The sequence below is a fragment of the Paroedura picta genome, chromosome 15 (genome assembly GCF_049243985.1).
Source record: "Paroedura picta isolate Pp20150507F chromosome 15, Ppicta_v3.0, whole genome shotgun sequence".
NCBI classification, from domain to species: Eukaryota; Metazoa; Chordata; class Lepidosauria; order Squamata; family Gekkonidae; genus Paroedura; species Paroedura picta.
This window is the reverse complement of record NC_135383.1, coordinates 3,595,872-3,621,370: the sequence shown is the minus strand read 5'-3', so window position 1 is coordinate 3,621,370 and position 25,499 is coordinate 3,595,872. Positions and strand designations below refer to the sequence as shown.

Sequence of the window (25,499 nt, the reverse complement as noted above, 5' to 3'; positions counted from 1 at the left end):
GGTTTGGCAAGACCTGGGGGAGGGGGGGGACACACAGAAGAGGGGAGGGAAGAGAAATTATTTTTCTAAATTATTTTTACTGTTTTATTGCAAACCGCCGCGAGGCTTTGAGAGTGGTGCTAAATAAGCCTATAAACAAACAAACAAAGATATTTATATATTTATATATTTATATATTTAGATTTTAAATGATGAACCTAAAGGGGTTGTGTGCGCGTGTGCGAGTTTACAATTGCTTTCTCTCCGCTTGGCCTACCTCGCAAGAGTGTTTTAAGGATAAAAAGGAGAAGCTGCATATCCAGACCCAGAGCTCTTAGGAAGGAAGGCAGCATAGAAATGCAGGAGGCTGGGAGGCAGGGAAGGGAAGTCGGCACCTCCCCAGTGTTTCAATCCGGGAAGGCAGCTCCAACGAGACGCACCCCAAAGGAGCAGACGGATGACCTGATTCTCTCCCTCCCTGCTGTCTCTGGGGGCTGAACGGGCAGAGTGAGTGATGAGGGCGAAGATGCTCTTCCCGGCCCCGTCTCCCTCCCCCCACGCCCTCCAGTGCTGCAAACACACATTTGCTTGCGGGGAAGAGGCGAAGGACTCAGCGGGAGCTGTGAATTTATCGGTGTCATGTTGTAAATACATCCGCTCCCAGGAAAGAGGAGCTATTAAAACCGGAGCAAGGAGCCTGCAGGGTTGTCGGGCCTTTTTAGGGAGACACAAAAGTGTTCATCAACCTCCGACATGGATTTAATGCGCCCGGCGAGGCCCGGTCTCCCTTGGCTGCGCTCGGCTCCCAGAAAGCACCTCCCGGCGGCCGCCTTGGAACGGGAGCCATCGCCGGCCTCTCGGCGCCAAGAAAAACCAGGCGGCGGTGGGAACGGACTCCTTCTAGTCCAACTTTGTGTTTCCAGCAGCAGCCAGGTGGCCCTGAGAACTCAAAAGGAGGACAACACAGCGACAGCTTTCCTTTGTCTCCGGCCTCTGGGATTCAGTTATGCTGCAGCGTAGCTTTCAGAACTGGGTTTGCACTTCCCTTTCATACAGCGGGGCATCCATCCACAAAGGGGCACGTGACAAAAGGCTGTGCGGAATGCAAGAGGGGCGGCTAAACGAGAAGAAAGCACTGGAAACACACTCTATGGGAATGGTTATCTAGATTCGAGTCCTTAGCGTAGGGGTGGTCAAACTGCGGCCCTCCAGATGTCCATGGACTACAATTCCCAGAAGCCCCTGGCAGGGGCTTCTGGGAATTGTAGTCCATGGACATCTGGAGGGCCGCAGTTTGACCACCCCTGCCTTAGAAACTAACGGGAGTTTCGAGATATAAGCTTTCAAGGGTCAAAGCTCACTTCGATGAAGGGCATCTGGCAAAGGAAGCCATGACTCTTGGAAACTCATGCCCCCAAATCGTCGTAAGAACAGAAGAAGAGCCCTGCTGGATCAGACCAGTGGCCCATCTAGCCCGACGTCTTGTCTCTCACAGCAGCCAACCAATTCCTCGGGAGGTCCAACCGCAGGGTGCAGAGGATGAAGGCTTCGTAAGAACATAAAAAGAGCCCTGCTGGACCGGGCCAGCGGTCCATCTAGCCCAGCATCTTTCTCTTAGAGGCCTTTCCCCGGTGATGCCTCCTGGCTCTGGGATTCAGAGGCTGTTGATCATTAAGGTGCTTCTGGACTTGAGACTCTCCCTTCTGCTGCAGACCAGCAGGGCTGCCCTCCTAAGACTTTTTGGATTACAAGAGTCTCTTTGGATCAGAAAAACAGTGTCTCGGCTATTGGAAACCATCGAACTGAAGGAGCAAAGCTGAAGTGAAGCCAACAGCCCCGGATCCAGGGGGCCTTTCTGTGGCTGCTCTCTTGTGCAGCCTCCTGTACATTTCCACAGGAGCCTGTGTGAGAAACACCCTCTGAGAATTACACCCGGCGTCTTGACCCAAACACTCTGTGTCGCCTGCCAATTTAATTACAGCTTGAAATTGGCAATGTGCAGTCAACTGCTACCCCACTGCACCAAGGCAGCACGTGGATCAGTCCCACCACCCGCAACCCCCCTTTCCTTTCCCCACAGCTAGTACAGGCTTTGTAAATGGCCAGCTGCCACCTAAAACAGCCATGCACAGACACCAGGGCATCCATGGGAAAATAACATCACCCAGGGACCGAAATCCACCCAAAATTCAGCTCGGCCGTTAAGTAACCGTAGCCACTTTAGCTGCCAAAAGCCAGCTGTGCTGTAGCTGCCACCACTCCCAGCAACAGGGGTGAGATGGACTGTGCTCAGAAGGGTTGTACAAACAGGTGAAGGACTGTGAAAGGTTCTTTCTTCATGGCGCCAGAAAGCCTTGAGTGACAGTCTGCTCCAAGGAATCTGTTTGGTTAGCATCAGCTGAACAGAGGAAGACTTTTGAACTGGATGCTGAAGAAGATCCGGTCGGATTTCACCCCTTGCTGAGAAAAGCTGAGGGCTGACAGTTGCAAAATTCAGCCCTGACTCAGAGCACTTTAACACAGAAAGGATAACTGGGGGGAATTGGCAAGGATACACGGGTAGTTAGATAGAGACTCCCATTCAAGCCAAGGAGAGGGGATAGATCTTTGAGAGAGGGAAGAAAATTCTCTACTGAGTCAAACAGGGAGTTAGCTCTGAAGAGCGCAGAGATCCCTGGTTGTTGTTGCTGGAAGCTGGAGATCTTAAAAGTCAGTTAAACACTCAGGACCAGTACTGGCGCTTCAAGAGAAGGGGGTTCGGGGAATTGAAAGAGTGGACCAGTCTTCTGGAAACCAGAAGAGTCAAGAGAATACTCAAAGGAAGTGTACTCAGCATGAAGATTTTAAGTCACTGCAAACAGCTGATGGAACTCTCATTAGCCTGACATAGAAGAACTAAATTCAGAGATTTGAGTTACCTCAGGATTTTTACCCCTGGTTTCACCTGAGCTTCCCCCTCTCTGATGAATAAATAAAATATTTTGCTAACTTGAAATATAAAAATACCTCGTGTTTAAGTTGTAGAAGTGAAAGAGGGCTCCCCGTTCCTTCCCTCAGGTTCTGGGGCTGAGCAAACAGCCCAAATATTATCCTGTGGGGGGGCTGAATTCTTTGGCAAAGGAGAAAACAGACAACTAGGACAGCTCAGGCAAAAAAGGAAAAGAAAAACAGAGGGGAAATCTTGCTTCCGAGGGAGGAAAACAGAGGGGGGGGGGCTTTTGTTTTCTCTCCCTCCCTGCTCTGGGCTTCCTGTTATCAGAGAATTTCCATGCAATTTGTTTACCGAATGCAAAGGGACATGAAAGCAAGCACCGAGCCGAGGCAGAGTCTCTCCGGCAAAACAGTTTCCAGGCATGTGCTCCCCCCCCCCACCCTCACCACTGCCCCGCACTCCATTAACAGGCAAACTATTTACTGAGCCGCTAAATAGGCTAACTGCACCACTTTTAGAAGGTGGCATGAATCACACATCAGATACCGGGGCACCGAAGAAGGCACTGGGGCTGGAGCGCTAACATGCAAAGATTACTGTGTGTGTGTGTGGGGTGGGGGGGGGGTTAGCAAGCTAACTAACGGTGTGGAGAGGTGGAATTTTTTATCTTCCCCCTGCCTCGTCTTCACGAAACCCAGGATGACCTTTTGCAGCTATTTAACACTGGGTAGCAAAGCATCGAAAGGGTATACAGCTCAAGGTGCAAAGCAGAATTAATTTTAGGGTCTGTGGAGTAACTGGGGAAGTGGCCTCCGGTGATGTCAGTGGCCCTCTGAACTTCTGGGAAAGAACCCCTGAGGGTTACAGGGGACCCCGGCTGGGAATGCCCAAGTTGGCATGACTCATCTGAGTGCAGAGACATAAAAGAAAAAGACTTGGTTTTTATATTCCACTTTTCACTGCCCAAAGGAGTCTCAAAGCGGCTGACAATCGTCTTCCCTTCCTACCCTGTGGGGTAGGTGGGGCTGAGAAAGCTCTGACAGAACTGCTCTAAGAGGTCTGTGACTAGCTCAAGGTCACCCACCTGGCAGCATGTGGAGGAGGAGTGGGGAATCAAACCTGAGTTTCCATATCAGAGGCCACCGCTCTTAACCACTGCAACATGCTAACTATCTAAGGGATGCCTTCATTGAACAATGCATACCGAGGCCAGAACTCTGTGCAAGACACCCACCAACTAATAAGCATTTCTCCACCAGCAACTTGGTGGACAGACCGCCAGGAATGACGAGGTGGCCGATCAGAGGGCCGCAAACCTCCTCCCGCCTCCTCTCCCCCAAAAGGAAGACCCACTCACCGCAGGGGCCTTTGTGCTTCACGTGAATGTCCTTCCGTAGGGCACAGGCCATGGCCTCCAGCTCGCAGGGGTTTCCGTATGTGAGGTTATCGCTGCCGCACACCGGATCGTACACGGTCTGGCACACCTGCTGGCATTCGCACACGGCCTCCTGGTTCTTCACCACGCAGGTGGCCCCGAAGGTGCACTCCACGCTCAGGCAGGGGCTGGGAGCGCCGAGATCTGCATTGGGAGGGCGGGGGAAGCAGAGTCGTCAGGGTCACCATTGCAGCTACCGTTCTGCTCACATAAGCGGCAAGAGATGGGCTTTGCATACAGTCCAGTTCTAGGCATGAAACTACTGGAATATTTTCTGAACTTCTTGGCTGCATGTTTCCTCCCCGAAGCACGTGCATGGCTGGCATTCCCCGAACTGGGAATATCTAAGGCCCCATTGGCCAAACCTAATATATAATAAGGAATAATAAATAATTACGGCCCCTGAACCCCCTACCCACGAGGCCTTCTGTAAGGTCCTTTTCTCACACCCTTTTCCCAGGGGGGACCAGCTCTTGGATTCACGTTCTCCCCGTTTGCCAAGGGCTGACTAAAGGTCCAGGGGGAATCACAGAATCATAGAGTTGGAAGGGACCTCAAGGCGACTCCAAGTTTACCGCTAGGGCATCTTCCAGAGGGCCCCTGGAAAAGTGCCATCTAAAAATATCCTACACAGTTGCTTCGGAGGCCTGCTGTCTGAAGCAGAGATCTTTATGACCGTACTGCCGTTTCACTGGAGGGGCTTCTGGACCCCGTTCATCGTCAGAAGCAACCTGTGGAGGAGGTTTTATCTCCTTGGCCAGGTCCTGCATCTACCATTCCCCCTGCTTTTGTCCTCCACCAAGACAGAAAGGAAGTCAGGAGTGCACTAGCCCAGAGGCAGTGCTTACAAGACGTGCGTGGCCCTCACCCGGCTCTGCCAAAAGCCTTTTAATAAGGCCGAGCACTAGTTGAGACGGGGAGGGGGCAAAAGAGGATGTTTTCACCAGCAGAAGTGTTTCTGTTTAACCTGCTCCGTGCCTTCTGTCTATTTGCCCGAGGCTTTCTTCTGTGTGGAAACTTAATTCCGTTTAATGCGGAGACGCTCAAACCCTCCACGTCTGTCCCTCCCAGGCTGCCTTCATGGAAATAGGAGTGAGAACAAGGGCTCCGTGGCCAATGCGGCCTCTGCTCTCAGGTGCTCAGGGCTGGCCCTGCGGTTAGTTGACGTGAGGTGATCCACCACAAGGGAGCCAGGTTTTAACGGATTTAAGGCAGACTCATTAACAGGCAGCAAAACACCCTTTGTTTAGTTTCTGAGGAAGCATTTTTCCACTAGCGAGTGAGGGAATGCCAGCTGGATTCCCTGCCTCCAGCACCAAAATGTCTCAGGGACAGCTCTGAGGGAGTTTCTACCTCTACAGACAAAATGGCCGCCATGGGGCTTCCTCAGAGGGACACTGTGTATGGATTTTTGGGACCCTGAGAGCAACCTGTGTGTTCCTCCTGCTCTACATTCGCTCGCCCGTCTGCCCAAACATTTCTCCTGCCCTACTTTCACTCCTTGCCATTCTATTCCTCCCCAGAGCATGCAAACGTCTATCTGTTGTGCGAAGCTTCCCCTGAGGATGGATTATGAATTATGGTTGTGCCTCCTGGCTTCCTCGTGAGGAGGCCCAAGGGCGATCTGTCCCTTTGGCCCAATCTGCTCCCTAGTGGGGCTCCACCATCTGGACAGGAACTTGCTTCTCTGGACAGCTAAGCCAACAGGACGCGGGAACAGAGACAACTGTTGTCATGCGTCGGGTATCCTCCCGCCCATATCTAAATGGTTATGGGGGACACAGGGTGTGACGTTAAGAATGTTCTTCCCTTCCATTATTTTAAGCAGCCTCAAAGCAGCTGCTAAATATAGTTGGGATTGAAAGGCTAATGGCATCTTTCATGCTTTCAAAATGGCTGACGGGAAGTTTTTTTTTTTTCTTGAGGGAGAGAGGAGAAAAGCAGGTTGCGATGGTCACCCTATTCTGACCTTCCCTAATATGACTGCCAGGTCCCCTTTGGCCCCCAGTGGGAATTGAGGAGCTCCTGGACATTTGGGGAGCGCGCCGGGGAGTATAGGGACCTCAGTGGGGTACAATGTCAAAACGTCCACCCTTTGAGGCTGCTATTTTCTCCAGGGGAACTGATCTCTGTCGTCCGGAGATGAGCTGGAGCCCGACATCCCTGTCCCAAATGAACCCTCGTTAACGCAGCAAAACCCCACCAGTTTGCATGTTTTGTTTTTCAAATAAAAGCCAGCGTGGATATCCCCCCCCCCCTTCCACATCCTCTCCGAAGTCTATTAAAAACATATTGTCTGCCAAGGTAATCCAAATCCTTTGCCAAGAAACGCTAAGCCCTCTGACTGGCAGAAATTATGCTCATTAATTGAATGTGTCCGTATCTGTTCCACTGAGACAGCCCAGTTTCTGCTAAGGCACCCAGGGCAGGCGGGAACACTAAAGCGATTGAGCCGGGTTGCTTCCACGGATTGCTGACAATCCCGCTTGGACTGGCTGCGCCCAAGAGATTTCATCGAAGGTCGCCCACCCCGTTCATGAGGACTAGAAACTTCCTTTTGGACAACAAAAATTTTTAAAAAATGAGAAAAGAGCGGTTGCAGGATTCAGCTTGCGTGGCACGGTGGCTGGTAGGCACTCTACCCCCAACCCCGGAGACACATTCAGTGTGTTTTGTAGCCCCTAAGGCAGAGATGGCCAAACTGGGGCTCTCGGTGGACTACAATTACCATGAGCCCCTGCCAGCATGCAGGGGGAGGGGAACCTGTGAAGGTCACCCCCCCCCCAGTGTGTAGGAGTCAAGCAGGCAGATTTCCCGAGCAGTATTTCTTGCTTAAGAAAAGAGATTTACTGCAAGCATAATCTTCATGCAACTGGCAGGAGACAGGATCTGAGGGAAGGGGAGGGAGACGGCTGCTGTTCTTCTGCCAAAGACAACGCTGGAGCTACGCGGATCTGGGCCACTCGCAGGCTTAAAGGAGGAGACTAAAGGCAGGACTGAGGTGAGGCTGGGGGTAGGGAAGCATTCCAAGGGGGATGGAACAACAGCCCCAGAGGGTGGTGCAGAAAGATCTGAAAAATTAGAAATGAAGGGATGCACGACAAGACAGACAGAGAGAAAGCCAGGCCACGATTCAGGGGGAACAAGATGGGCGGACAACCGGGACACTGCTCCAGCCTAGTTTCCCTGCGGTGATGAAGCCACGTCTGGAGTGCTCTCAGGGCCTGGCAAAGGTGTTAAAAAGGCCCGGAAGAATACCGTGGCTGCTTGCCTGAGATGTGGCCAACAGAACCGGATGCTGCCCCTTCCTGCCCTGCTGCCAGTTGGCAAAAGGGAGAACCACCCACAGCTGGCAGAGCTACTGGGTGTGCCTCCACTGGCTCTTGGTGGCCCGCAGCCTTCTACAACAATGGGAGGGTTGTCAACCTCCAGGTTGGGCCTGGGGATCTCCCACTTTTACAACTAGGGACACACGAACACTAAATCAGACCCTTCGTCCACCCAGGTCAATTCCGTCTACTCAAACTGGCAACCTCTCTCCAGGGTCTCAGGCAGAGGTCTTCCCCATCACCTGTGGCCTGGTCCTTTTAACTGGGGTGTCGGGAATTGGCCTGCATGCCAAACAGAGGTTCTTCCACTGAGTCCCTGTCCCCGTTAGTGAAGTGGCTCCATCTGCCTGACCGTACGGATGGAATGTTCTTCCATAACAACAAAAAGAGTCCCCTCCATAAAGAACACTAGCATGTGATAGCCTAGCCTTCTCTGCCAAGCTAGTTTTCTCCACGCAGGGATATTTGGAATGTTAGCGACATCCGCTCCTACCTTTAGTTGGAAATGGTGCAATCCAGGTGCAGATTGATCACCGCAGTGAGGCCTGGGTCTTAGAGACAGTCTGCAAACACACACACACACAGCATGACACACACACACAAACACACCCACCCACACAGCATGACAAAGGCACAGCGGGAATCCAAATGGTATTTGCCCATGAGCTCTTGGAGTTAGAGGAAGGATCATCTCTGAAAGGCCGCCGACCAGAGCTATCAATTTCTTCCCCAGAAAGAGGCAATTTTTTGAGAAAATGGATGCTGAAATATTCTTCCTTTTCTGATACTGCAAGATTAAGACAGTTTGTGAGTAGTTTATGTCAAAGCCGAGCTGTGGATCTGGCACACTTATTTTTTTTTAATCCTGAATTTTTAGGAACATGGCTTATAAGCTATGAAACCTTTAAAAACTGTAAACTGTACATTTCCTCCCCGTTTCTTGGGATGGCAATGGAAATTGAGAATGTTAATGAACACTCCCTTCCCTATCAAGCCCTAGCTGATTTCTGCTGTTTTAATCATGTAAGATGCATCATTTATAACTTAGTTATTGTATCAAATTGCACTCTTGGGCATATTTAGGGGACTTTAAAACAGAAACGCCTTCGTTTGCTACAAGCAAAGCCAGCACATATTCCCAAAACGTGAGAGGGAGCTGCACCCTGGCCCAGCCTTAGCACAGGCATCTTAATTTTTGCTACCTGACAGGCGGGGTGGGTGATAAAAGCAGAAATGGGTTTACTTGGCCTACCCAGGCTGGCTGGGCAGGTTATCACGATGTGCGTGAAGTGCTTGGAACACCCAAAATTACACACTGTATGTTATTGTTTGTGGGACCCAAAGGATCCCTTACAGCCCAGCTCAGCTCTTGCAAACTGAAGGCCGGGCCTTTCTGGGTGGAATCCATCCATCTTCTGTTGTCCTCCCTCTTGTCCTGCTGCCTCTCCCAGCACTGTTGTCTTTCCCAGAGACAATCTCAGAAGGGGACCAAAGGACCAGAGCCTCAGTCGAGCCCTCCTAGCTTCTAGGCAGAGTCTTGACTTGATTTGAACAGAAAGGGACATATGTCTTTTCGGCCATCCACTGTATCCTCTCTGACGTCACACTTCAAACAAGTCAGCTCACGTGCAGCCCGAGGTTATCAGCGGAACTCTGTGGGGATTTGATTCTGGGTCTCCCCAGACTGAGGTCACTTCACTACGCTTCTCCCTGGGACGGTGTCACTTATTTTCTCTCTCTCTCACACACACACAAACCCACACGCACACACAAAATGTGCAAAACACGCAGATGAAATGAACAGAGGGGCAGAAGGCGTGACAGGCCTGAGGCGCCATGCGAGGGAGTACATCCAGCACCAACCAGTGGCAGCCCAAACTGACTTGCTTAGCAGGGGAAAGGTGAGCGCATGATGCTTGCTGGGAAGAAGAATTGCGAGAGGCCAGGGGCCGGGGGAAGGGGAGAGCTTGCAAAAAACTAGCCGGTGTTTGCACCCAAATTTCTCCGTGCACTCCCCATCTCGGACAAGGGGAGAGATGCAACCCACAGCCAAGCCCGTGTGCAGCTCAGTTGCATACAGGACAGAAGGACTTTTGCATCCCGGCTGGGTCAGAGGAAAAGGAAGGGAGAAGAGGGGCGGGACATCCTGGACAGAGCTAAGGGGGAAGGAGAGAAAGCCGACCTCGGAGCAGAGACGTCCCGGCGGAGTGCCGCGGAGTGCCGCGCGGACGTGCTTCCGTTCTCCAAACGGGCAACGCTGGAAGACACAAGACACACAACGGAAAGAGAGGAAAGAAGAGAGGAGGAGAGAGAAAGCAGAGAAAGAGAGGAGGAGGAAGACAGACACAGTGATGGGCCCCCTTCCCCCCTCCCCACCAGACGCCCCCCCCCATCACATCATTCCAATTCCGGCAGCACCAAAAACAACTATTGGAGGAATCAGGAGAAAGGTTAGATTGGAAGCCAGGCGGACTTTAGAGAGCAACACAGCAGGGTTGGGGTTTTTTTTGGGGGGGTAGATACCCTTTCTAGAGTCAAAGCTCCCTCCAGGCATAGAGCAGGAGTCACTGGGGAGGGGGGGCAGCAGTGGTGAATTTCCTGCTTGGCAAAGGGGGCTGGACTAGATGCCCGCTGGGGTGCCTTCCAGTTCTCTGTTTTGCCTGACCGGTGAAAGGTATAACGCTGGTAGGGCTGCAAGCCCCCCCCCCCCGCCCCCCCAGGAGATTTTATCATGGGTTGTGGCCAACTTTGCTCAAGGAGGGCAATTTCAAAATCAGCAGGCCTGGTCTCTAGGCTGCTTTGAGTTCTGGCGAAACGACACGGCGAGGGGCGCAAAAAGCTTTGGAGGATCCACGCCAGCGATCGTATTCCTTTGCGTCCGTAACGTTCTTCTTGCTCCTCTGCACGTCTCAAAAAGGCCCGGGTCTCTTCCCTTCCTGTTCCGTGGCGGGGTTTAAATCACCGTTGCTGTTTTACTGATGCTGTCATTTTGATAACAGTGGGGGGCCGGTGCGGGCGAGAGAGAGAGGGGCACGCGGAGAGGGAGGAGCATAAATATTGCAACCCGATGAATAAAAGATGCCCGTCCATTGAAATCTAATTGCCTCCACGTATTGGCTCACTGTCGCAAAGGCAGCATCGATCGATCGAGGAGCCTCTCGGAAGCGGCTGGCCTGAAGTTCCAGGCCTTTCCCTCTCACCTGACTGCTCAGACAGATCGATAGTGCAGATTTCAAACTGTTTAAGAACTGGACGTATGAAGCTTCCTTAGACCCAATCAGGATGTTGGTCCGGCTAGGACAGGGGTGGCCCGACTGTGGCTCTCCGGATGCCCGTGGACTACAATTACCATGAGCCCCTGGGGCTCATGGTAATTGTAGTCCACGGGCATCCGGAGAGCCACAGTTGGGTCACCCCTGAATTCGGCCCGTACTTTCTGCTCAAAAAGGCTCTCCAAGGTCTCAGCTTAAAGTGCTTTAAGCTGGAGGCGCTAGGATTTGAACCTGGGACCCTCTGCATGCCAAGTGGATGTTCTGCCACAGCCCCTTCCCTTTCCCTCCTGCAGCCTAGGGGTTCGTATTTCCGTGAGGGTGGGCTGAGAAGCTGTCTACCTTTTGTCCCTCCTGGTGACGTGGCCCTTCTTGAGGGTGTGGCAGGGCAGCGTGGCCAGATGACCTCACTTCCGGGGCTGCTCGAAACCTGAACGTTTGTTTCAGGGCCTCCTCCTCAGTCAGAAGGCTGAAAAAGGCAGCTCTCAGCACTTCTGAAGCAAATCCAGAGAATCCACAGGAGCCGGCTGAACACAAGACCCCAGAGGCGAGAGGGAGAAAAGAGGCGACCCAGGGCAGAATAAGAACACAGCCTGACTTAAAAAGGGACATGAGGCTAGGTTGGGAGCATCCGCAGAAATGCCCTGAAGCGTTTCTTGTCCTGAATCTAACGAGGAAGCGCTGAGTCAGGCCCTTCCTCCGTCCCTACGGTCCCCTCTGGCCTACTCTGCCAGGCGCAGATAAAAAGTCCGGAGCGACCCTTGAAGCCGCTGCTGCTCCGTCCTGTGATCCTGGAGCTTTGAGGCCTGAAATTTCAGAGGGAGCCCCATCCCGCTGGTCTTTCATCCGCTCTGCTCAGTGTGCTTTCCACATTAAGCTGCAGCTTTGCCAGTGAGCTTGCCACTCTTTCGTCCTTACCTCTCCCTGCCGCCCCTGCCTCTGCCTCGGCCCTCAACGCTTGCCGCTGCGGCTGAGCGACACAGAAATGCACTCGGCCCACAGTCAAGAGAGCAACGCTGTGGGAGTGCTTTCCTCTGTTTCGGGGCTGGGCCCGGACTTAAAACCAAAGGAACAGGGCCGAGGGCTGACGGACGGGAGTCTCCTTTAAGGAAATAAATACCTGTTCCATTGCCATGGTTCTCTTCCCCAGCACTGAGAGAGACAAGAAAAAGAACAGCCAACAGAAAGACCAGGCCCTTGACAGGCCACACCTGTAAACTGAGAAAGGCTTATTGGGAAGAACAGAGAAGGGAGCAGGGCGAGGGAGGGAGGGAGGCAGGAGTGTGACTTTGTGTGACCCCGAGGAGGAACTTGTGTGTGGGTACGAAAATAGAGCAGAGAGGGCTACTTCTGAGTTGCACGACCCAGCACCCGACAGCAAGCAGACAAATGGATGGATGGACGGACAGACGGATGGATGGATGCAGAAATGGCAGGATGGGAACCACGGACTGAACACTCTGGACCGTATTGTTCAAATATTCGCAATCACAAGGGGCAAGAAGGAAGCGAGGACAGAAGTGCAAAACCAAGCCCACATCAAGAAAGGAGAAGAATCCAGGCCGAGGACTGGAAAGGAAGAGCGGATCAGACCTGCCGTTAGTGGCCCCGTCAACATGGCCATTAATGGCCATCAGTGGCCCAGTGAGCACGACTTACCTCCAGAGATTCCCGTTGTACCGAATCAGGAACAGAATGCATTTGGGCAGCCTTAAGACTGCCTTGAAATCAAGGAGGTTGTTTTTGTTTCGAGATTCGGCAGCGGGCGGTGAGGGGCGAGGGGGACCGTCCTGAGCGGAGCGTGTGGCTTACCACAGGGGCCCTGGCGTTTGACCGGGATGGCGCTTCTCTGCTGGCACTCTGCCTTCTGGCGCTCGCAATCGTTGTTGTAGGTCCGGCCGTCCCGGCCGCAAAGCGGGCGATAGGCGCCGTCGCAGGCGATGCGCTCGCAAGAGCAGCGGGCGGATCCCCGTCGGTTGAGACACACTCCGTTGAAGCGGCACTGGTCCCCGCATTTGTCTAGAGGGGGCCAAGCAGGAGAGGGGAGAGGTGAGGCCTGGGCAGAGACAGTGGGGGCTACCCAGGGCCAGTGGGGCTGAGCAGATGAGAAGGGTTCTCTGACGGCCACCCAGAAGCTCCCTTGCCAGCCGGAAAGGAGGAAAATCCCAGGGGCAGCAAAGTCAACAGATTTCGGAACGGTTCCCCGTCCACAGAACACAGAACGAGAATTTTTCTTGGGGTTAGGGTGAACAGAGAGTGGGCATCAACACCAAACGCCACGGAGAACGTACAGATATGCACGTGACAAAGCAGGGAACTGGGGATGTCAGATATCCCCCACCTCTCTCGGCCTGTGGGCACCTTTGGAATTTGGACACAGAGAGGTAGTCGCGGCCACCAAATGGGTGCCGCAGAATATGGGACTGGCCCCAGGATGCCTCCTGCAGCTGTTTTTAAAGTTATTCTTGGGAACCACCCCGAGCCCCTTTCTGGGGCGGGACAGTGGATCAATGGGATCATAAATAAAATACTGAATAACCGGAACAGCTCCAGTTCAGGCCGGCTTACCTTGGAATTGGCACGGGCCAGGCCGCACCTTCTGGATCTCCATGCCCCGCACAGCGCCGGACCTCACCATGACGCACTCGTTTTCGTAGGTCACACCGTCGTCGCCGCAGACCGGCTCCCGCTTCAGGGGGCAGCTTTCGGGCCGGGGCAGGAGCTCGGCACGCCGGGTGCGCGGATTGACCCTGCACACTCGGTTCATGTCGTTGTGGGTGCTCCTGCAGGGGTCTGCAAAGAGGGGGGAGGGGAGGGGCCAGGGGGTCACGCTGTGCACAGCTGCGTCCGGAGGCTTCTACACGCTCGCTCGGGCCGGAAGCAGCTCTGCAGGGGTCTTGAATCAAAACCTCCCCCAGACCCTGTTATCTAAGATAGAATGGGAAACTGGGATCCCCCTGCGTGCAAAACACACGATCGGCCTCTCTAAATTTAGGCACTGATGACGAAAAGGAAGAGCTTTTAAAATATACCCAGACTCTGCTTTTCGCTACCCGAAGGAGACTCAAAGCGGCTTACAATCGCCTTCCCATTCCTCTCCCAGCAACAGACACTCTGTGAGGGAGGTGAGGCTGAGAGAGCTCTGAGAGAACTGTGCCAGGCCCAAGGTCACCCAGCGGCCTGCATGTGGAAGAGGAAGTGGGGGACCAAACTCGGTTCTCAAGATTAGAGGTAGCTGCTCTTAATCAGCTGACAGATTCCCTTGAGCTGGGCCCTGTGTTTGATATCGGCCCATTGCGCTTGCCTTCTGGGTGGTAGGGAGCCGTCCCCGGCCCTCACCGAGGCCGGCATCTGCACAAGGCCACCATGCATGCGGATCCAGGGCGGGAAGCACCATGGCCCAGGAAGGGCGCCCCAAGCCCCCTGGTCTCCCGCCTCTAATCCAGGCTTATCCGGATCACCTTCCATTCAGCGCTTGGACACTCTTATCAGAATGCTAAATACCCCGGTCTGCTTATTGGCTAATCCTCTTCTCTCTTCTTTCCACGGGGATGCTTTTAGTGCCTGGCTGATAATACCTGAGACGGGTCGGCTGGCTTCCCCGCCATTCGCGGCAGAAATGTGAATGTGCCAGAAAACCTGCACCCGCTTGGCCCTTTTTTATCTTGAAATACCAACGGTGCAATCCGACCCCTTCCCAGGAGTAGGGGGGCAATAAGGGCCAGCGGATTAACAAATCTCCTTGGAGACTGGAAGAGCAGAGCAGCATGGTGTGGGGAAGCAGGGCGGGCAGGCTGACTCCTTAACCCCATAAACCAGGGGTAGTCAAACTGCGGCCCTCCAGATGTCCATGGACTACAATTCCCAGGAGCCCCCTGCCAGCATTCGCTGTCCATGGACATCTGGAGGGCCGCAGTTTGACTACCCCTGCCATAAACGCACCTCAAAGTAGGGCGCTGGCTGCTTCGGACTGGAACGGCTGCTTCGGCCACCGAAGCACCCAACGCTAAACAGACTAATACTCTTTATTTGCTTTACATGAGTGTAGTAGGAGGTTCCCCCAGGATCCTGGGCATTTATTCCAACATGGCAACAATTCCTGCTGCCGACACCCGAGAGGGACGCCCCCTAGTGGGGAGGACGGGTCAGTGGGTCTCCAGCCAAAGTCTGGCCCTGCCCCATGGCTGACCCTGCCGGTCGCAGGCGGACAGACGTCCGGAATTGCGCTTCTGCTTCTGTTTTCCTCCCATTGTCTCCAGGGCTGCCAAATGGTAACAACGGGGAGGAAGCGTTTTTAGATTTCCTGAGGGTAAAATTCAAAGATCTTCCCAGCAAAGAAAGAAATAAAGACGCAGCAGAGGGAAGAGACGGCAAGAGATGAGCTGCCGTGAAGGACAGAAAAGGCCACGGGAGGGACTCAAATTGAAGCAGGAGGACGGGCCTCACGTCCCAGGCAGGGGTCAACGGCAACTTCGGCACACGGCCTGACGGTCGTTTAATGTGTCCTGGAAACTGTCGCCACACGTGTGGCACGGGGCCTAGGTCATCGGCAGAGCCTCTAGGACTGCGCATTTTCAGGCCTTTTGTACATTTCTGAAAAACCAGATTGGCCCACAGTGGGAAGATCAGGGCCAATCGTAGCATATTGAGGTAGGTTTTTTTTTTTAGGATGCTTTAGGATGCTTAGGGCTAATCCTGCGTTGAGCAGGGGGTTGGACTAGATGGCCTGTATGGCCCCTTCCAACTCTATGATTCTATGATTGTATGGCCTGTATGGCCCCTTCCAACTCTATGATTCTATGGCCTGTATGGCCCCTTCCAACTCTATGATTCTATGATTCTATGGCTTGTATGGCCCCTTCCAACTCTATGATTCTATGGCCTGTATGGCCCCTTCCAACTCTATGATTCTATGATTCTATGGCCTGTATGGCCCCTTCCAACTCTATGATTCTATGGCCTGTATGGCCCCTTCCAACTCTATGATTCTATGATTCTATGGCCTGTATGGCCCCTTCCAACTCTATGATTCTATGATTCTATGGCCTGTATGGCCCCTTCCAACTCTATGATTCTATGGCCTGTATGGCCCCTTCCAACTCTATGATTCTATGATTCTATGGCTTGTATGGCCCCTTCCAACTCTATGATTCTATGATTCTAGGTTTTCATATATGGTGCGACCCCACTTCCAGAGTAGCCTCTATAGGGCCAGCAATTCCTAGAGTGACTCTCCGTCACTTGTGGCTTCTCACTGGAAGAGATGTAACAGGGCAGAGGAACCAGAGGGCACTGGCCAGCTTTTAGGGGGATTAACACCATCAGGCACGCCCCCTCCCCCCATCCAAGAGAAAACAAAATGGCAGCCCGCTGCCCCTGCCAACTTACCGCAAGGCCCGTCAAACTTCTTGAAGACGTTCTCCTGCTTGTCACAGGCATGCCTGTTGAGGTGGCATTCGCTGCGGTAGTCCTTGCCGTCGCTGCCGCACACGGTGTTCTCGGGCACGCCGCTGCACGAGGAGGGGCAGATGCACTTGGCAGACTGACCATCCGTGGAGCGGGCGCAGGTGCTGCCAAAACTGCATGTCACCTCAGCACAGGGGTCCTTTGAACCTGGAGGCAAGGAAAGGAGAGAGAAATGAGGCCCCCAGAAGGCAGGAAGGTTGTTGTCTTGCTGATCAACGGGACTGCAAATCTGCCACAAATTGCCCCCGCTCGGCGGCTGCTCGGCCACGCCATGGGGCAGGCAGCCTGGTTACTAATGCATTCCACTGGAGTTTGGCCAGCTGGCCCGTGGTGCTGAAATTTATCTGTTTGCTAACTGATGTGGACATGCATTTGACTTTTGAGCTGGCATGGTCTGGGGCAGCTGAGAATCATTCCCGGGCCCTGAGTAACGCACGGAGAGCTTGCAGAGGCGATGGAGAGAGGGAGATCTGACAGTTTGTCTGTGATTTTGATAAACTGCGCTGGATTTTGAGAGTTTTGTTGCACGACTGTGATATATTGTCAAGTGTTCCTTTCCAGAATGGGATTTGATTGATTTGGTTTACAACCGTACAACAAAAAAACACATCAGAACTATTAAGAAAGCGCCCAGTTGGGCTACACTGGAAGCTAAGAAACCTTCCATGTTAGCTGAAGAGCAGTGGCAACACCTGCTGTAAAACAGCCAGCTTGTTCACTTGCTGCTAAACAGGTGAGAGGCAGGTGGCCATAGGAGTCACCAGGCAGGGAATTCCACACCTTTGGTGCCACGGCCAAGAAGGCCCTGCCTCTCCTAAGATGACAGGATCCTAAACAGAATCTCTCCACTGGACAGAGATAGATCAGTGGAATTTGCACATCTCTGCTGGAATTTGCAAGACCTGCTGTGTGCATGATTCAAAAGCATACGAAGAATATCCTACGGGGGGCATCGGAAGAGATGTGTTTTTTAACACCCAACCTCCCTAAGCCTCCGGGTCCCTCCCCAGAGCTTGTGTGTACCGTGAACAAAATCCGGCCATTCAAACGTTTGGAGTCGAAATGCATTTGAAACGCTTTCTGCAGAGCTGGGCGTTTGCTACGCCGGAGTCCCAAAAGAGAAGGGAAAAAAAGCAAGCTGCGACTCGGCCCCCAAGATCCTAATCGGATCAGCAACAGGAAGTTTTTAATGCACCGTGAGCAAAACGTAATTAGAGAAAGCCATCAAGAAGCAATTCTCCGTTCCATCAGGACGAGGCCAAGGTGTTATTTATAGGACCCGGCGCCCATTTATTTATATATTTCCCTCTCTCCCCCCCCCCCCGTTCCATTTGTCACTTGCTCCCTCCTCCCCCATCCCCTATTATTATTTTAAATAAATCACCGGGTGCCCCCAGCTCCCTCCCCCTCCCGCCCGCCCTCCGACAAGAGTGCCCAGCAGGCGCTTGGAAGCGCAGATTTATCATGAGCCGGGCTTCTCATCAGCAGAGAGAGAAAGAGAGAGAGAGGGGAAGGGAAGGGAAGGGAAGGGAAAAAAGGTCAAGTTAATTTACTCGCAGACAAGTGGACTGGGGGCTTCATTTGCACAGCTCCTTGCTTGCAGGGGATGCGTGCCGCTCGACCGAGGAGGTTTCATTAGCTCCGCTTGCGGCCCCCTCTGCAAAATAAGCTGCTCCACGGTGACAGCCACGCTTGTGTGCACAAGGGGGTGGGGGTGGGGGGAGGCTGTCCGTGGAGGAGTGCATGAGGCTCCGTGGACTGAAGAACAGGGGAGGGTGCTCATGGCAGGGATCGCAGGAGTCTAGGGAGGGCACACCGACAGACAGAGCAACGCTTTCCTTCCCCCCACTACGGGTAACGCTCGCCTTTAAATACGACTTCCCAGTCGATACCCGCTTCCCGTTCCCTCCCGACGGTAGCTACTTCCTGTCTTCTGGTCCAGCACCTTCCTGTTTCCTCTACAGCTGACTTCCTGTTCCTTTTTTCCCCGAGCAACTTTCTGTTTCCCCCCCCCAGGCAGTAGCTACTTCCTGTTTCTTTCACAGGGCACTTCCAGTTTCCTTTCCCTGCTATTATGATGCTTCCCTTCAAAGCCAAACTGACTTTGTTTCCTCTCCTCTCCTTTCTAGCCATCACCCACTTCCTTTTCCTCCCAGCTGAGATCCACCCGCTTCCTCTTCCACCCGGCTTTCCACCTCTTGGGGGCGGTTGAACTCTCAATGCAACTGACTTGTAAAGGGTTTGCAGCATTTGGCGTGCACTATCAGGGTGACGCTCTGGTTTTCGGGCAAAAGCTCTATGGTAAATGTGGTTTCTACCATAGACTTCTCCCCCCCCCCATACCAGAGCGTCCTGCACATGGTGACGTCACTTCTGGGTCACGTGTGCAGTGACATAAACACTTAGCTGCACAAGTTTTAGGATGCTGGGGGTCTGGCAGCCATATTCTGGTCCCCCCCCCCGGTCCTACGGAGGGGAAGCGGCTCTCTGTGGGCCGTGCCAGGGCAGCCGAGGCAGCCGTCACTCACCGCACGCCCCTTTGCTGATGACCTTGATCCGCCTCTGTTGGTTGCACTGGGCTTTCTCCAGTTCGCACTCGTTGCTGTAGGTCGAATAGTCCGAGCCGCAGACAGGGGCCACCACTGAAGGGCACGTGGATTTCTTGCACACGCAAACTCCCTGGGAGGAGTCCGTGGGGCTTCTCTCGCACACGGCGCCAAACCCACAAAGCACCCCTCGGCACACTGCGGAGACAGAGCGGAGGAGAGTCGGAATGAGGAAGAACTTTTTCTTATGTCCTTTTTGAGAAGTGACCCTGGTTGGAAAGATTAACAGCGGGTAAAGCCACATGAACATGGGTGGGGATCTGAAAGACTTGCACACTATTGCTTTCCACCCCCCGGCAGGGGCTCATGGGAACTGTAGTCCAGGGACACCCGGAGAACCACAATTTGGCCACCCAGGCACGGTCTGTGCTTGCACAGTTGGCCAGGGAGGGCCATAGTTCAACTAGAATACCATACAGACTTTGCACAAAAAATATCCCGGATTCAGTCCCCGGCATCTCCAGCAAAAGGATTTCGGCTACTGGGTGATGGCAGAGGCCCTTCTTTGCCGGAGCCCTTCAGCTCTGGGTTAAGGGACTCTTCCGAAATACCACCTTGCTCATGAACGCGAGTTAGACTGGGACTGGGACCTGCCCCAAAGAAAGATTAAAGATCTGTTGGCATCTTGTCTTCCTGGCTCCCCCACCTCCCGAGGCCTTGTATTCCCTTGGTATTCTCCCCCCCCCCCTCGGTTCCAGAACGAGCACGTACAGCCTCTTGGATATATACCCAAGGCAGTTAACGACGAGATAAGCAGAAGCCAAACACGTTAAAACGCCCTTCAATAATCAATGAACGGCACCATCAGCCTCCGAAGAAGCCCCTGAGCCAACTCGGTTTGACAAAAACCCACGAAATCCAGCACGAATCACAAACACCTTCCTCGCAAATTGGGTGGCCAACCAATCAAAAGGAGAAAAGGCCCAGCAGGATTTGGGTGACTGTCCAATTTTGCGCGCGTGCAAAAGCCAGAACATGCTGCAGGTTACGAGCGTTTGGGGAAAGGGGAACGCAGCAGGATGCGTCTCCCTTTCTTTCTGTGCACCAACAATGCAGCCGACATGCGCCAACAATCCCGACTGGCCGGGGACTGCCTCTAGTTTCCGGTCCCCCTCCTTCCTGAGCCCCCATCATTCTTGCCCAAATTTTGTTAATGCGAACTGCTCTGCGTTCTCTGTGTTCAGCATTCAACTTCCTCCCCGGGGTCTTGGAAAGTCAGAGTATGGGAGGGATGCATCTGCTCTCCAGCTCCTCCCCACACCGATGCATGCGCATGAGCACTCAGGCACCACACAGCCAGCCACCAGCCATGTTACACACACACATTTGGGGCCGCTGAGGCCTGTTCAGAACTGCTGAAAACGGACTGAAGGGTGTTTATGTTTTTGCAATACTTCTTTAGCCTGGAATTTGAGCACCTCCCTGATTTGTTAAGAACAACGGAGAGAGGTGGTGGCTGACATAACCCAGAGATGTGTGCCCATGTGCAATGTGCCTTTAAATAACAACCAACGTGTGGCCACCCCAGCAAAGGACTTTTGAGGCAAGCAGGACGCAGGGGGCCACGGCTTTCTTGGTGGTGTCCCTTGCGAGAACCAAGCCTACTTAGCTTCTGAGAGGGGGGGAAGGCTGTGGCTGGGCAAGGGGTAGAAGGCTGCAGGTTCAATCCCTGGCTTCCCCAGTTAAAAGGACCAGGCAGTAGGTGATGGGAAAGACCTCTGCCCAAGACCCTGGAGAGCAGCTGCCAGTCTGAGTAGATGATGATCAAGGTCTGATTCAGCATACAGCAGCTTCAGGTGTGTATCTGATGAGATTGGGCTACACCCTGCTGCCTTCCTTCTCACAAAGAAGAATGTTGAAAAGAATCTTTAGAATCTTTAGCAATGGAGAATTCATGTTCGAGGCACACGGCGGCCAACCAGCCCCACAGACGGCGCTCCACTTAAAGTTGTGGAACGGCTGTTTTTACATGCAGCGAGACGTATCGTTTGATAACATTAAATCTGAAACACAGAATCACAGTGCTGGTGGTTACCCCCGGGGTCATCTAGTCCAACCCCCTGAACAATGCCAGAAATTCACAGTTAGCTCCTCCCAGTCCCCACGGTGACCCTTGATCTACGCTCAGAGGAAGGCAAAATAACCTCCAGGATCCCTGGGCCAATCTGGCGTGGAGGACAATGTCTTCCTGACCCCAAAAGTGGCGATTGGCATTACCCCGGGCATATAAGAAAGGGCCAGGAGAGCTGAACACTGGCTAATCCCCTCCTGCCCTCCTCTCAGGATCTGCCAAAATTCATGGGGATGGCCCTGTAGCCTCTCCCTGAAGAAGCAGAGTTCCTCAACTCAGCTTTTATGCCTTGTCTGTCAATCTGGGTTCTTTTTGGGGATTTCAGCGACAGAAATCAGGTTCTGTCAGCCGACTACGATGTCCTGTTTTTATTTGTGAAACAAAATATTTGTGAGACAAACCAGCAGGGCGCCGGCTTTTCTGGATGGAAGGAGCGTTTGGAAGTGTATCGGCGGCAACACCTGCGGGAATCTCGAGGGCCCAGGGCCGGCGTGATTGGCTCCTGTTCTCAACTGCTAACGAAGCAGGAAGCATTCGGGCTGCCTAGCTGCAGCCAAGCAGGGGTCTTTTCAGCTGGGATGAAGCAGTGATCGTTCAGCCTTTCCCCGCTTGGAACCCACAGGCTCAGTAGAAGACAAAACACGGCAGCATAGCTGGCGAAACCAGCCTCAAAGTTCAAGGGTTCAAAGCAAAGCTGTCTCCCTTCTTTTCTTCCAGTTGTACGTATTATTCTGCATTAATATGCAACAAGGTTGCGGTATTGAACCTTGGATCCGTGCTACGCAGGTTACTACACCCCTTGGGAGCTACATTTTGTTTGTCCGCGCTGATGAAATATGCTATGAAGAAGCACAGGGGAAACAAGGGAGTCAATACCGGAACCTTGTTGCATATTAATGCGGAATAATATATACAACTGGGATTCGAACCTGGGTCACCCAGATTCTAGCCTGATGTTTGAACCACTACACCAAGACGGTTTTCATGCAGAATGAAAAATCAGAGGTCTTCTTAACAGCTGGCTGCTCGCTTCCCTTTTAGAGAAACAGTACTTTCCTTAATGAATTGCCAAAGGCTTTCATGGTTGGCATCAGCTGGCCGTTGCAGATTTTTCTAGGCTGTGGTGGCCATGGTCTGGTAGTTTCAATCCCTGGTGTTTTGCCAGTAACTGGATGGACTCTTCAGAGGTAGGACATGGCAGGATGGGAATCACTCCATGCCAAAATTTGCCCTGTGAGAACAAATGCTGGGCAAGAGTAATCTGAAAATCTGTAAAACATGGCTACCAACCCTAAAAAACCGCCAGAATTAAAAAAAAAACATTGGACTCCAAAAACACCTTGCAATGGTTCATCAGATAAGACAGGCAAGACCTTGACTAATGGACTTTCTAATGAACACCCAGAAAAAAAACACTTCCTAAAGGACTTGCTAATTAACTCCACCAGACACAGAACAATTTCTTCCTAATTCCACTCTATCCACTGTAGACTCCCAGAGAAGTCCGGAATATTATGTATTACCAGCAACTGTTCACACACTCCACACTTTGTCATGGAGAGATTCCTGTCTTGGCGCATACTAACTCTGAAGTTACTGGAGAAACGTCAGGGATTTCAAACTACCAGACCACAGCCAGACAGCCTGGAAAACCACCACAATTGATCCTCTCCTTACTTCTTGTCTGAAGCACAACTCTCCGAATTCATCCCAGGATCATTCATCTGCCAGGTAATTTGCCACTGTGCATTGTATGTGCAGGGAAAAGAGATTCATTCTCTGCAAACTCGCAGGCACAATGCTGTGACAATTAAATATGTGCCCCCACCAATGCAATTACTCATGTGTGAACCCTTAAGGCTGGAAGCGACAACCCTCTTACCCAGGTGTAACACCAATGACTTCATCTGCTCTCTCTCTCTCACACACACGCACACAATCAAACACACACACACAACAAAACAGAGCTATCAACAGCTTGCCAAGAGGATTCCATGAGCAAACTTGGTCAGAACAAACAGGGGGGAGGAGAGAATGAAAAAGCAGGGGGGGGGGGAGTCAACTTCCTAACAAGAGACACACAAATCTCTTTATCATGCATGCTAATCAGAGGAGCCGGGCACAGAGCAGTTTCCTATCTAAATTGCAAATGAGGCAGAGGTGCTGGCTGATCTTTTCCCTAATTTTTTTTTCAAAGGGGAGGGGCAATGAATAACCCAAAGGTGCTGCAAAGCTGTGAAAAACACACAGAAGGTTGCATTTTTCGCTGCAGGCTCAAAAGAGACAGCTCTGTCCTTGAAGGAGCGTGTCAACCTTAAGATCTGCCACGCCAGGGTGTGCAGTCCTTTTCTGGCCCCGCATAGCCCCTGGCACATTGCTCTCAGCTGTGAGCTGATTTGCCCCCTCTGGTTGGTTTGATTCCACGCTTCTTTGCAAGGCTGCCTCCATCCCCAGAACCGGTAACAGGCTTCAGAAGGAGCAGAAAATGTAGAGCTGCCTTGGGTAGAGACAACGCATCAGAACATCCATCTGAGTATTGTTTCCTCTGACAGGTGGCAGCTTTTCCCACAACACCTGCTGTCCAAGATCCTGTTTGTGGTAGATGCCAAAGCTTCAGTGACTAAACAACAAAAACAACTTTTATTTTTATAGCCCGCCCATTTCAGCCCGCTCAGGTTAGGGAATAACAAGAAGTATATAAGTATTCATTTACGCAGACAACAGTTTTTAAATGTTTCAAATGAACATATATCCCCGGGTGGGACTGCGTGGAAAATCGACGGTGAGCGGGGATACCGAGAAAAGCTTCTCTGCTAAGAAGGCAAATGATTCCTTTAAAGCAGGGGTAGTCAACCTGTGGTCCTCCAGATGTCCATGGACTACAATTCCCATGAGCCCCTGCCAGCATTCGCTGGCAGGAGCTCATGGGAATTGTAGTCCATGGACATCTGGAGGACCACAGGTTGACTACCCCTGCTTTAAACATTTAGCCCAATATAATCTCCTCCCCCCTTGCCCTTCTGCCTCAGCTGCTCTTCTACACCGCAGCTGTTGGCTGGCGTCCCCCTTTTCCTCCCTGGACGAGAAAGTCTGCTCTGCCTCCAGTGTGATCCAGAAGGAATATTGTGACGGGGTTTCGTTGTATGGCCCCTTCCCCCCCCCAAACCCCTCCCTCTGCAGGCTCCACCTCCAAAGCCTCCAGGTTTTTCCCGACCCGGAGCTGGCAACCCTAAGCCTTCCAGGGCTGTTGTGAGGAGAAGCTGCCGAAAGGGACCCCATCGGATGCAGGTTATTATGTATGACGCTTTTACGCCCTTTATCCTCCGATAAAGCTCAGAGAAGCACACGGGGCTTTCCCTTACAATTGTCCTCACAACAACTCTGCTAGGTGGGACAGGCGTGATAGGTTTTTCATGGCCACTGGAGACTTGGGCCTCCCTTCCCTCGCTCCCTCCCCCGCCCTGCCTGGCTGCAGAAGCCTGATATGTGGTAGCTGATGGAGTGGTTAAGCCAGCTCCGTGTAATGGTGAAGAGCAGCGGCTTTTAATCCGGCAAGCCGCGTTTGATTCCACACACAGCCAGCTTGGTGATCTTGGGCTAGTCACAGTCCTGATAGTGCTGTTCCCATGGAGCAGTTTCAAAGAGCCAACTCTTCTTCTTCTTCTTCTTCTGTGTTGCATAGGCATGCGGCTGACATTTATGGACAAACACTTTTATGGGAAAAGGACCAGCCTACATAATGGTTGGGGGGCGGGGGGATTTTTTTTCTTTAAAGGAAAGAAAGGAAAGAGGGAGAGAGTGGGGAGAAAAGGGAAATCATAAAAGGCAGGGGGAGAAATAAAACGCTTGCCAGCGGTTCATTTACACTTCAATACTTTTTGCGTTTGGCTCTGGCTGCCTGGAGAGTTTAAGCTCGCAGGCTGGCAACAATGCACCACTAAGAGACTAATATCATCAAATAAAATAGAACTCTCTTTCTCTCCTGCCCAATATCTAAAAGCAATTTATCATTTTTATGAAGCTCGTTGGATCGTCTTTCTCTCCACCCTGCTCGCCTGCTCCTTTCCTGTTTTCCGGAAGAAGAAAAAAGAAAAAAAAGAGAGGAAAATGCAGACAAGTCTCTTTTTTTTCCCCCCACAGCGAGATAAGAGGGTGGAGAAGGAGGCGAGAAAAGCAACGGGCGTCTGAAAGGCAGGGCGAGCGGATGATTATTTTTTCCCCTCTCGCCTCCCCCTCCCCTTGTTCTCCCAGAGCTGGAGTCTTAAGGGTTTGTAGTGCATTATCAAACTGTCACTCACAGGGGGAAAGACTCAAAGACGAGACTGTCTCCTGCAAGAAGGATTCGGCTCAGCAGAGAGATGATCGCGACGAACAGCCCTGTGCCTCCCCCTCCCTCAAATGTGCATGCACAC

The 25,499-nt window shown here is 52.5% G+C and overlaps 1 protein-coding gene across 9 annotated transcripts in view; it reads right to left on the bottom strand.

Annotated features, from left to right (window-relative positions):
* AGRN (agrin) overlaps positions 1–25,499 on the bottom strand; it is a 162,511-nt gene that overhangs the window by 43,648 nt on the left and 93,364 nt on the right. For all 9 annotated transcript variants that reach the window (XM_077312229.1, XM_077312232.1, XM_077312230.1 and 6 more), the window contains 5 exons: positions 18,939–19,154; positions 16,333–16,557; positions 13,513–13,737; positions 12,757–12,963; positions 4,269–4,490 (listed from right to left, as the gene is read on the bottom strand). In XM_077312229.1, coding sequence (XP_077168344.1) covers positions 4,269–4,490; positions 12,757–12,963; positions 13,513–13,737; positions 16,333–16,557; positions 18,939–19,154 — 1,095 coding nt within the window. The remainder of the gene's footprint in view (positions 1–4,268; positions 4,491–12,756; positions 12,964–13,512; positions 13,738–16,332; positions 16,558–18,938; positions 19,155–25,499) is intronic.